At 30.8% G+C, this 13,566-nt stretch overlaps 1 protein-coding gene across 1 annotated transcript in view; it reads right to left on the reverse strand.

The window, feature by feature from the left end:
* The window catches only part of LOC124531844 (E1A-binding protein p400-like), a 45,114-nt gene extending 38,843 nt beyond the window's left edge, over nt 1-6,271 (reverse strand). The window contains exon 1 of the mRNA XM_047106385.1: nt 6,122-6,271. Coding sequence (XP_046962341.1) covers nt 6,122-6,139 — 18 coding nt within the window. The 5' untranslated portion in view covers nt 6,140-6,271. The remainder of the gene's footprint in view (nt 1-6,121) is intronic.
* Nucleotides 6,272-13,566: the final 7,295 nt, after the last annotated feature.

Raw genomic sequence — 13,566 nt, forward strand, 5'->3', positions numbered from 1 at the left:
ATTTCCAAGTAAGAAATGAAATACTACTATTGATATTATTAATTAAAGGTATAAGTTTCATCTTTTTATAATTACGAGTAGAAACAAAGTATATTTTCATGAAAACGTTTTGCCTTGTCTCTGTAGACGGGCTTCGCACAGACAGACAAAAACCGTGTGAAATTAAAAAGGCCATTGTTTATTATTAAAACACGAAAGAGAAACGACGATATGACATGGACATAGTTATTTTGCACATCTTTATTAATAAATTTGTGCTGGTGCTGACCCAATCTAAAATCCACAATTAAAAATCGTTAAAAATATATAAATATTTAGGCGACAACATATATCTGAAAAATATTACAATAATCCGATATCGAAATATTACAACATTAAATCCTAGATTATACAATGTCAAAAATTATGTCATGAAATGTTTTTTTTTTTCGCTTTTTTCTTTCCTTAGAGGGAAAGGCAAAGGACATATATTATTACACCGTACAGCCAAGTCTTTATTATGTCATGAAAGTTTAACTGGCCGCCATGTTTGATATTTACGGGTGCATTCAGAAAATAATATGAAAAGTAAAATAGAAACTGTTTTTATTTAGTTTTATTTATTTTACCAGAACAAAGCCTGTTTTTCATCTAGTTATAAAAAAATAAACATATTTTAAGATTAAATAAAAAAATATTTATATAGATTTTCGATATTAAATACGCAAAAGTCTTAAAGGCTCATTACCTCGGGACGTGTGACAGATTCCCACGTCAAGATGACGTTGAAGTACTTATCACGCAATTGTTCTATAATGTATGCTGATTTGCAGCAAAGATCTTGTGTTTAATAGCAGCTTAGATTTCACTGAGATTGAGCTGAAATGGCCCAGTGGTTAGAACGCGTGCGTCTTAACCGATGTTTTCGGGTTCAAACCCAGGCAAGCACCACTATATATATGTGCTTACATTGTGTTTATAATTCATCTCGTGCTCGGCGGTGAAGGAAAACACCGTGAGGAAACCTGCATGTGTCTAATTTCATCGAAATTCTGCCACATGTGCATTCCAACAACCCGCATTGTAACAGCGTGGTGGAATATGTTCCAAACCCTCTTCTTAATGGCAGAGGAGGCCTTAAACCAGCAGTGGGAAATTTACGGGCTGTTACTTTACTTTACTTTACTTTTAGATTTCACGTTTATTTTTAACTATAAGAATTATAGTTAGGATTTATATACGGTTTTATAACAAGATATTTAAATTACTTTAGATTTCAAGTTTACTAAAATTCTCACAGATAAAAATGTTTAAATTAAACTGTTTTTCTATTTATTTTATATTAATAAAGAAATAATGAGATAAAGTTTATTTTTTAGTATAGCAACACAGACAGTTCAATCAATTTTGAGTATCCTGTAATAGGTGTTCTAAAAACCGTGTACATTGCCCCACGAAATAATAATGAAAATAACACTCTCAAGACGTGTGTAAATTTTAAACAATGTCTTCTGCAATTAGACAACTCTTTAACGTTATTTATTTAAATTTAAGGACGATTAAATACAATCGTCGTTAAGTTTGATATAGTCTAGAACAATAAAGTTTCAATCGATGCAATCCATTGTTAATATTTTCAGTGACCTGGTTTTTATTAGATTAGCGATCGCTATCTCATAAACTCATTCTTGAATTATATTTAATGGCATATTAGAATGAAAATCGTAATGACCTTGAGGATAAAACACATTTCAAACTATATATTTTATATAATATATACTTTAATTTGATCACGATATACATGGCAGTGTATTCTTTAATTTGGATGTTCAAAAATATTTATGTTATTTCTTAAAAATGTTTTTACTCAATTCTTTAAGCAAGTAAGCACTTTTGAATTATTATGCAGCATTTTTATTGCTTTATGGTTAAATTTATAGTGATAAATAAAGATCAGTCTTTATAAATTATAACCATTTAGTAAAAGTACATTTTCTTCTGATTATTCAAGTCATTGCTGCTTCTTTAATTAAGGGAATCCGGAATTAAACTAACCACATGTACATGTACAGTGTATTGATGCATTACAATATTTTCCTACTAATTTAGCATTTAATGGACCGTGCCAGTTACCGCGTCATCAAATCACAATAAAAAAAATGTCCAGTAATCTATTCACTGGTCTTACTTAACTATTCTAGAATTCTAACTTGCTACGCCTACCTTCTATTTCGAAAACATGATTTAAATCTGTATAGTTCATTCACCTTGCTGTCACGTTACTTGCAAATTTGTTCGTAAGTCTCGCGGTTTGATTATAAATTCTCTCTAAAGACTAGAGGTGGTTCACGTCCCGGATTGTGACAAAAAAATTACATTTTTCAAGTTGGTAGAACCTTAACTTTTTTTGACGTGTCATATTTTCGGTGACACTCGTGCCAGGATTTAATATTTTCCATTATTATCTGTATCAGAAAATAAAGTGCACTTATATCTATGCACATATTTGTATACTATAATTTAGTCGGCGTCGATTACCAGTTTTTATCATAACTTGCAAAAAACCACGGAATTGTTTTGAGAAGTTTTGAGTATTGGTGAATCTGACCCGGTTCTCATGAAAACGGAAGTACACTTGTGATATATCATAGATCGTGACGAACGCAACACGATTTGCTAAAATGTAAAGATATAAAAACTTTTCCTTATTTCAAATGCAGAATAGCAAAATTTATTCGACACTTAAATAAGTTCCTTATTTAAAAAAATCTAAACAGCTTGATTGATTGTTCTATAATACTTTTTTTACAAAATTATTAATTCATTCAATCATTCATTCTATATGTACTTTTAAATATTTACATAAGTTATTGAATCGATGTGGTAAATAAAATAAAAAAAAAATCTGACAAGACATCTGTTATTTAAAACTTGAGGACTTTTATGAGACGTATGATGACAAATTTTGTTTTAATTAAATGATACATTTCATGTAACATAAATAAAATTAGCGATGACTTTCAAATAATAAAAAGTATATAAAATTATCAATCGGTCTTTACATTCAGTAAATCATACATTCAATCAATGTAAATGATACAGGAAAAAAATATATTATTTTCGAATGAGTGAGTGTAAAAATAAAATATATCATTACATTAATAAGGCTGTATTTATATGAGGAACGTAGAGTGAAATGTACAAGTCATGTAAATGAAAGCGAAAGTTATTTATTAATGTATAAAGGAAGAATTTCGCTAACTGTAACTACGACAAAACATAGAAAAGTTAGCCGTCCACTTCTAATAGCGTTACTTCATGCTAATCAAAAGATATAAATATAGAATGGAGATGGTACCACTATGAATCATTTTAAAAGTATAAATTAAATGATTAGATACCAAATAGCAATATCAAGTTTTGATTATATCTATTTTTAATATGTTAATATTTTGTAGGTTATGCGGTAATTGTTAGCATTCTAACTGCGTTAATCACAGTCCGAAATAAATCTAATTCACCAAGGTTGTTTTAAAGCCTTATCATAGCAATAAATCATAGATTCGAAATTGTTACCAACATTTTTAACATAACGCTTTCATTAAAACCAGTCTTGATATTTGCAATACTTAAAAACATAACCGTTATCGATTTCATGTAAATCTTATATAAAGCTGTTTATACGTAATGTATTTGTTTATGTGTATGATACATTACTTCGCGAGATTTTTGTTACACATACATATATAAGGTAATATATTTGTTGACTAAATGCTTGTAAATACGCAATGTATACTGTATAATGACACGCCTGTGTTTGCATACACACTTGTGAAGCACCATGTATAGTTGTCGAGTGACACTTAAAATTTACCAATGTGGTGTAAGTGCACTTATAATTAGTATTCTCTATTTATTATATTGTTTTAAGATGGCAATCAATAGGATATCAGTCATATTGGGCGCCAGTCAAATATCTGTTACACTGTTATTACGACATTTACCAGAAGAAAAAAAAAAAGAAAAAAAAGTAATACAACCTAACATTTGAACCCGGGTATATATAATAGCATTGACTAGCTTAAAGCAGCCTAAACTTTAGACAGTTCACTTGTTTTTTCATAAATAACATAGGGCAGAGAAAAGTCGTCAAAATCATTACAAATATTTTGAACAGAGTTGAGAGCAAAACTTATATTTGATAATAATCTAAGCTCGATTTGCAACTCATTGAAATATTTATGGCGTAACGCTTTCGATCAACGAAAGTGAAAACAGCGGGAAATAGCCGATGAAGTAAACCAAATATTATCATAGCCTGGAGAAACAGTCATTGTTTACTTGCGAACAACATTAGATAGGAAGGAAAACGATAAAATTTAATATAATATATGTAACTAGTATTTTTATATAATGTAAAAAGTTACATATTTTATTACGTCTCGGCCCAGTATAAATAGGTTTACTAATACTAACAATATCTTCTTAATCGTTTTATTTTTTTTTTTTTTAATATTTAAGTACGTTGAATAGTGAGGCGCTCTAAGTTTAAACTCTTGACCATCAATCAAGATCCACTTGTTCTATCAATTGAACCAGTTAGGGCTATTACTAATTAAATATATAATAGCATTTAAATCATAAATATTCAAAACAATTCATAATTATTTTCATTTAATGTTATATCTTATATACTCTTTATATAACACAAATTACTTGAAAGTGTTCTTAATGTCGTTAACGGTTGTGTTTGTCATTAAAAACAACATTAGTCTATATAATTAAAAAACAAAAAAATACTTTGTTTGATTTAGATATTATCTAACTTTATAATATCATTAATTGAAACTAATATAAAGTGAATGTTTAATTCTTAACGCTTTTGCAAGAAATAGTTGCGATTAGCAGACAGCTGGTGCAAAACATTTACGTATTAATATTTGTTACACTTTTAATAACTTCACCTGTATAGCAAACAATCATGCAACGGAGTCATGCAATTTAATTTGTACTTCCGAAGAGTTTGGAAAATTTATAACAAGAAAATCAGTTGCTTAAAAATGTATATTATATAGCTCTATATAATAGTGAATAATAAATTATTCTCATTTGAATCAGCGATATATTTGATTTTTTTTTTTCTTTAATTATAAAAAAAAATGTGTAAATCCAATCTACAAGAGGTATAAAATGAATCAGAAAAAGTAAGTGGCGGTCTTCCTATATAATATATATTTTTAAATACATATTCCTTTTTGAAAATAATTTTCGTCTAATATTGATATATTTTTTGATAAAAAAATTTTGTATGATATTGGAAAATGATTTTTTTATTTAAAACTTAAATACATTTCCTTAATTTCTTGTCCTGCCCTCATTCGAATTATTTTGAATGTTATCATTCGAAAATATTTAAAAAAAGTATAAATGGTTTTTGAACTAATATTTTAATCTTTTTGTATAAAATATACTATACTGATTTTAATGGGAAATTAGAGCTATGATTTATTATCTTGAATAATTAGTCATTATACAACTGTTAACCTTAACATATAACTAGTTGAGGTCAGTTTTTTATTAAAAAAAATCCTTTTTTTTTTGAGGTCTAAATATAAAATCAACAAAAAATTTAATTTTCAAAAAAATTTAAAGTTCTTGTTAGGCATTTGTTATTGTATATTTTTATACACATCAAGTGCGTGTATGTTCCCACCAATTCAATATCACAAACCCGCTTCACTTGACCCGTAGATCAACCAAAAGGTCTAAGCCGTTCGACTACAGAAAATATTGCAAACTTTTATATTTTATTAGTTTCCTTGATATTTATAAAAAAAAATATATGCATTTTTAAATATATCTAAAACATTTTTTCTTAAGTCTATAATTTTAATCAACTTTGATCATCATAATAAAATGTAAGCGTAAAATAGGAGTACCTAGGTCTACTCGTTTATTATTAAAAAAAAAAATGCTTAATTAATAAACATGTGACAATATGCATAGAAGTGTGGTTTAGAACCACCGCTCACGGTACCACGCTAGACACAAAACACAGTCACTATTAAAAAAAAAAAATAATATCCGAAAAATCCTGGATGCGTTCTGAAACCACAATCCTACACTTAATTTTGACACTTACGTAAATTTTGGCGGACATTTTGTAGGTCAACTGTCACTTGTCACTCGCGAGATGGGCGCATGCGCGGAGAGACGCGCGGCGAATGGCGCCAGTAGCGTGGCGCTCGTTATATACTCGCCCCCCCAAACTATTATTATATTAATTACGTTTAAATTTTCACTGTACAAGCTCGATCGATCTGGATTTAACGCTTCCTAGTTCGATAATCCCGAATCGAGTGAGTTTTAAACGGAGAAAGCGAAAAAATGACTAGTTTTGCTACGCCGGCGTTGCGTTTTAATTGTAGTGCATAATCTTGTGAACTTAGGCTGTAACATGTGTGTTAAGTCACATTTATTTTGATTGACTATAATATTATCTATTACAAATAAACATTTTTATATTTAGCTTACGCACAATTCTATATGGCAATTTTTAAATAACATTGCTAACAGTCAAAGATCTATTTGCATATTTTATCTAATTCTATTGGAGTTATAAATTAAAATAACTTAAAACGTATGAAAAATTGAAAAGTCACCATTGTATATAATGTTTTTTCAAACAAATTCATTATTTCAATTGATATAAATAGTCCACGCTACCTATCAATGGTTGATGGTATCCTAGAAACCAAGTCACGCAAGTGTGAACGACAACTGTCCTATATTTAAACTCAATCGGATAAAAGCTTAAGAAAATATGCAAAGTACATATATTATAATGAACTGTTGTAAGTGTGTCTTAATTTTTAGTAAAAAAATAATAATAGTTAGATTCAACTTTATAATTATATTGTTGGAATAAACAAACAACATCTGCGTCAAGTCACACAACTTAACTTTAAAAAAAAACGCGGGAGATTCTTGGTTGACATATTAAGATCGCGAATATAATTATTACGGTGTAATGTGAAATGAAGTGAATATGTAGACTAAATGTTTTTCTTTTGTGATAGATTGATTGTTATTTTAAATTAAAGATAATTGTTTTAGAGGTTAACCTACTTCTGGTTCTAAAAATATACTTAATAATAAAATATTAAAAATAATATGCTTGTTTTTTTAGAAACTCAAATTCAAATTCCTTTATTCAATATAGAAGCATTACACTTACTGCTTATTAATGGTCAAATGAAACACTACCACGGTTCGGAAAAAGAAATACCCTGATCTGAGAAGAACCAGCGAAAGAAACACAGCGGGTCTTATTATTATTTTTTTGTCAAACTAGAGATATTACAAGATCTTTAAATAGCGTGAAACTCAAAATCAAACTCCTACGGTTAATTTAACCGTGTAAATGATATGGTAGATAATACAAAATGAATATCAAAGAAAAGTGCTTCTTAAAGCATACTTGATATAAAGCATTGTGTAAGCAAGCACTATTAAGTTGTATTTTTATTTACCTTTCTACTATTAAAATTACGTCTATTGACACTTTCATATTTTAAAACAACATAATTACAATATAGCCGCAACTTAAGTTTATATTTATGTTTATATTACAAAGATTATATATATTTTTATGTGATAGGTGGCAAATGTGCAGAATCTTTGATGGAAAGTGACTATCACCGGCCGTGGACATCTGCCACACCGGGAGGCTTGCAGTTGGGTTGCCGGCCTTAAGGAAAGAGTACGCTCCTTTTTTTAAAGTTCCCATGTCGTATCGGTTCGGAAAAACTGCCCGCTAAATCTGGATCAACAAAATACTTGTACGAGGAACAAAATGTCTGAAAATACGTAGATATAGTACGACACAAATTAGATGTAGCATCGGAATATGCAATGGAATTAAAATAAAACCGATTACTGCCGATTTACACGACCAATAGAAATAGATCCCCATCGCGCCATTCGACGCTATTCGTCGCTATAGATTCACGCGTCAGAGAAAGCAAGGCGTGTTAATCGACGCGTCAAATTGACGAATATATTAGGTCATATGATATTACAAGTTATTACGTTTGTGCAAAGATCATATTCGAATGAAAAATCTTTTATTGATAATTTGGGATGGCGTACTCAATTCGGATGTGATCGGTTTTACGAATTTTGCCGATATGTCATCTAAGTTGTGTCGTAATATACGTGAAATAAAAAAAAAAAAACAATAATAGCAGGTATATTTATTATCCCTATTTTTTTTCTTGACTAATGAGTTATTTCGATGCCAAAGTCGTTTCTCCGTCCTCTTGTGGTTGAACCAGCTTATACAAATAGATCGCTACAGTTCATCTGTATATCGTGTATTGTCAATCAGTACAAGGATCAGTACAAAGGACATTTTAGAACCTATAACAGGTGACTTATTTGTCTTATCTTCCATTTACAAATTAAAAAATAAAACTTATACACATATACATAGATTTCTTTTCTTTTTCTGAATTATCTATTACTAGTGACCCGGCCCGACTTCGCACGGGTGCAATGATATGACATTACAGTAGAAACTTCTAAAATAATCAGAGTTTCATTAATAATTTGTCCATTGTTTTTTTAATGTATGGTCCATGTATTATTATCCAAATTGTATACAAAACCTACCTTTCGAATCACTCTTTCTATTAAAAAAAACCGCATTAAAATCAGTTACGTAATATTAAAGATCTAAGCATATGTAGGGACCTACAGCGAAACGCGACTTTGATACTATCTAATTATGTTTATTTAGCGTTTTTAGGGTTCCGTACCTCAAAAGGAAAAAACGGAACCCTTATAGGATCACTTTGTTGTCCGTCTGTCCGTCCGTCTGTCAAGACCCTTTTTCTCAGGAACGCGTGGAGGTATGAAGCTGAAATTTATATCAATTACTCAAGTCTACTGTCCCTTGAAGCTGTGAAAAAATCAAACTTCTAAGCCAACGCAATCAAAAGATACAGCCGTTTATGCCGCAAATTTTCGACACTTGCAAGGGAATCAAAACCTACAGGGTGCTTCCCGTGAACTCAGAATCTTGAAATTTGGTACGAAGCAACGTCTTATAGCATAGATAAAGGAAAAATTACGAAAACCATAAATTTTTAGTTACATCACATAATATATATATTTTTAATAATTTTAAACTTACTACCCATTTCCTCATAAACGCGTAGAGGTATTAAATTGAAATTCATACCAAATACTCAGGTCTATAACACCTTTAAGCTGTAACAAAATCAATCTTCTATGTCAACGCAATCAAAAGAAACAGCAATTTAAGCTGCATATTTTGAAACTCGAAAGTACTCGAGTACATAATTTTGTTCTTAAAATTTCTCTTAAACGTCTCACAACTCATCAGGATGAAGTGAAAACATTTTTTCGCAATATTTGGTAGCAAAAACTGTATTTGGAATAATTGGGTTAGTAATTACACAGATGGATAAGAAGTTATTCCCACAACAACTCGGTAATCTTAGAGGCTTGCCATATTCTCTTAGATTAGCAATTATGTATACTTTTAAAGGTGTACTTCAGTTATGATAATCGTTGATTCTGGTTGAACTCAGCACTACTATTAGTGCAAAGGGTAAGAATTCAGTTCTAGTATTAAAATTTCAAACGTCGTATTTTGTTTCTTTTTTCAAGTATGGTTTTATTTTTTTATTTTACACCACGTTATCATGATAAACAATTGAGAAAAATAGGATAATTACTCCTTCCGCTACATAGATTCTCACTATGAAATATCAATTGTCAATTATGAGACAGGAAGAAATTATACGCATACGAAATCAAGGCGGTCAACTATTTAATTATGATGGTTTGCTGTAAAATACGTAACATAACACAACGACCTCTTAACCTAGCAATTGAGTTGATTTATAAAAATAAAAATTGTTGTGTGTTTGTGTTGGGGAATGTTTTAGATTGCACATTGATTGGCAGAATGAAGTCGAATGGCGCCGTGATCAAGTTCAACATATTACACTGTTATAAAATTTAAATAGTCAATGTTCGTTTTCTTGAATTGTTTGTATAAATTAAATAAAATAAGGTTCGTGCCTTTCTGTAACATTCTAAATTCCCAAAAAGATGCTGCAATTCAAATCAGAGTGAACCCAAAACTTTACCGGACATTGATCTTTCTAACTTACGAGTAACAAGTGAATCTAAATAAAAATCTATGCGGATAATACAACAAAATCAAATAACTCGAAGATACAAGTGGCCTGAAGTAACAATGATTTGTTAACGCGACCAGATTCGGTCTCTTGCGAAACAATGTATGCGTTAAAGTATGCATTATTCAGCACCGCGGCGCGCGGATTTGTAAGCGGGCTTAGGGAGTTCGAAACAAACCCATGGACAGAACCATTGATTTGTGCAACACATCGTGATCTACTTGCTTACCGTACTATTGTTTTGAGTGTTAAACACTCATATTCCTTATATATATTCACGACTATGGCGCACTCAAGCAAACTCCCCAGAGATGTCGAATCAGAGCTGATGCAAAGAGTTGTTTTATTGACATAGAAAACCTCTTTGCACAAGCTTGGTAGGTACTACCCACTCTAATTATTCTTCATCTCATCATTATTTTGTGTGCTGCGTAACAGTTTTAATGAATATTAACTATTATAGCACTGAGGTGTTGTGTTGGGTTTCATATTTAAATATCGTAAAGATTTAGCCAAAATTAGATTTAAAAAGCCAAATTTGTGACGATGCTAGCACTGGTCACTTCCTCTGATAGTTTTTCGCCAGTGCGACTTATTTAAATTAAACTTCAATTTTAAAATCCTTTATACAATATAGAATAATCACACACTTAATTATAGTCAAATTTACAACTATCACCTTAGCAGATGCATCAGATTCTACTTGTAATTTTTGCACTGCTAGTGTTGATTTGCAAAACGCAAACAGGCAGTATACCTACCTAACAATCTAAATTACTAGCATTATGGAATAGATTCCTAAAGGATTTCCTAAAACTGAAAATTCTGTAAAGTCTAGTTAATATAGAAATTCCCTACTTCTAGACACTTAACAAAATCACGTAATATTTTGCCAATAATGATCAACAGTAGCCATCGCGTTTATTTTTCTCTCAACTTTACGCTACCGACGTGGAATATCGATTGTAAAGTAATCAATATCGAGTTCTTGACACAAAATTCACTCGAATCGGTAATCATTCATGAATAACGCTAGCTCGTGTTACAAACAGAAATATTGTTGCACAATAATATGGACGTACTTTGTTTAATTATCAGATGTATCGACTATAAAGCCTAGTGTAAAAAATGGTAGGGAAAGTGAAAAATTACTTCTCATATTTAAGAATAAGTCATTTTTTATATTACTACATTACACAATAAACAGCTTAACAGCCTCATTATTCTAGTGGCCGGCTAATAAGGCAGTAGATCTCGGAACAAGACTACTTCAATTAGAAAGAAAATAAAGTAAAAAGATACTTAGATCCAAAAAAATCATATCCAATTTTTTAAAGTTTAAACGAGAATGAAGAGAAAGGAATACCCTTCCAAAAATGGTTCATAAATAAATAAACGTACAAATATAACCTTTTTTTTCTCGCTGTAATAAGTTTTTGGGGGCACCCCATGAACTTTGTGGTTATTTAGGATTCGACGGTGAGAATGCCCAGAACAAATAAAATGTGATACCCACCGTCTTGATCTATTAGTTGCTATCACGGGATAACTTAGCATTTGTTTACGATAAATTATCAATGTGACATCTGAATGTGAATGCTCGGTACTCACACTCCTTTTCCTCGAATAGCATATAAAATCGTAGGTCCTGCTCTTTCCCGTCGTGTCGGTTTGCCGTATAGGGAATAGAGAGCGTTGCTGCGCATGCGCACGCACTTTTATTTTTTACACCAATCACTGGTTTACACCGTCAGATTATGTACGATTGGCTAGTTATAGCATCGTTTCGTAATCATATTTATTACAGAGAATTGAAAATTATATATTATTAAAAACTCGTATTTACTTCTTCAAATATTGGTAATTTGTTATTATAAGTGGGTGGTTTATAACAAGTAGTAGAATGATCTTTCTGTTTCTCTAGAAAGTTAGAATATTAAAATTCGCTGTAGGTGCAGGAAACACATTTGGTTCACTTATAATTTTTGTTACGTAAAACTGTGTAAATATAGTTGAGTTTCAATGGCCCAGTGGTAAGAACAAATGGTACTCGATAGAAGGTTATTGACTTAAATCCGGCCTGTCACAATCGGAGATAACATCTCTCAAGTGTCGCTTGTGTCAATGTCATTCCCAACGCTGAAGAAAAAAAAAAATATCCACAACTAAAAGCCATTAAACTAAGAATTGAATTGAATTGAATTGAAAAAAATATCGCCTTAAGTCTTCGACATTAGACGGGTGAAATGTATGCAGCAGCGTGAAGCCTTCTCTTTAAAATAAATAAAACCTTTGACCAGCCTTTCCTGATTTATATACAAACTGTTACTAAATATATGTAATTAAAAAATCAAATCAAATGTATTTTATTTAATAAACACATTAGAGCATTTTTGAAAAGTAAATATTTCAACTAACACCGTTTCGGAAAGCAGCTCCCAGCAAGAAGAAAGGGCAAGAAACTCGCATATCTAATTGCTTTTTAAATAACTAGGTTTACAATTATGTTAGTATTCGCAGTTGTTGTTCTTAATTAATCTTGTGTCAGGACCCGAGCCAATCCATGCGTATTCATGTAAAGAGTAATATTTTACGTGTAAATTACAAAATTAATGGATAAATTTGGTCCCAATTTTCATTACTTATATGCGTATACCATTACTCAAAAACGTTCTCCGTAAATTACAAGCGGAAAACAGGTAATTTTTATTTTATATTTGAATAGTATGTATATGAGGCATCAGCTTTAAGAAATATTTTTATACAATTCAGACTAATATTACACAGGCCATTTTTTAGGCATAATATTATATATACCTTTCATTCAAAAATATTGACGGTCAGACCGAAACGACCTTTGTATATAATATCATAGTAATATTGAGTGTAACGTGTAGTGTGGCCAGTAACCGGATATGGTGTATCATACTCGGCGACTGTCGTGAACGAATAGATCTATTGTTTTCACTTTCGCTGCGCGGGCGCACGGTATCGTGTCAAGGTCGTTTTTATTCGAGAGCTTTCCGTGAACATTTTTAATCTATATTCGTGTTTTTTTTATAAAGAAATAGTATATGTATGTTAACTATTACCTGCTACTCCATGGGCGTCTTTTTCTTAAGCCCCGTATTGTATATGCTTTGTATGTTAGATTTTAGTTTGCAAAAGTTTGCATATAGTACTTATACCAGCTAAATCATTAGAGGTAAATAAAAAAATTGAACACAAAAGATAGATAGAGGTTACTTTCGCATTTATAATATTAGTAACTAGCGACCCGCCCCGACTTCGCACGGGTGCAATGATATAACATCACAGTGGAAACTTCTAATAAAATTTTAACAAAAAGAAAAAC

This window comes from Vanessa cardui, chromosome 8 (genome assembly GCF_905220365.1).
Source record: "Vanessa cardui chromosome 8, ilVanCard2.1, whole genome shotgun sequence".
Classification (NCBI taxonomy): domain Eukaryota; kingdom Metazoa; phylum Arthropoda; class Insecta; order Lepidoptera; family Nymphalidae; genus Vanessa; species Vanessa cardui.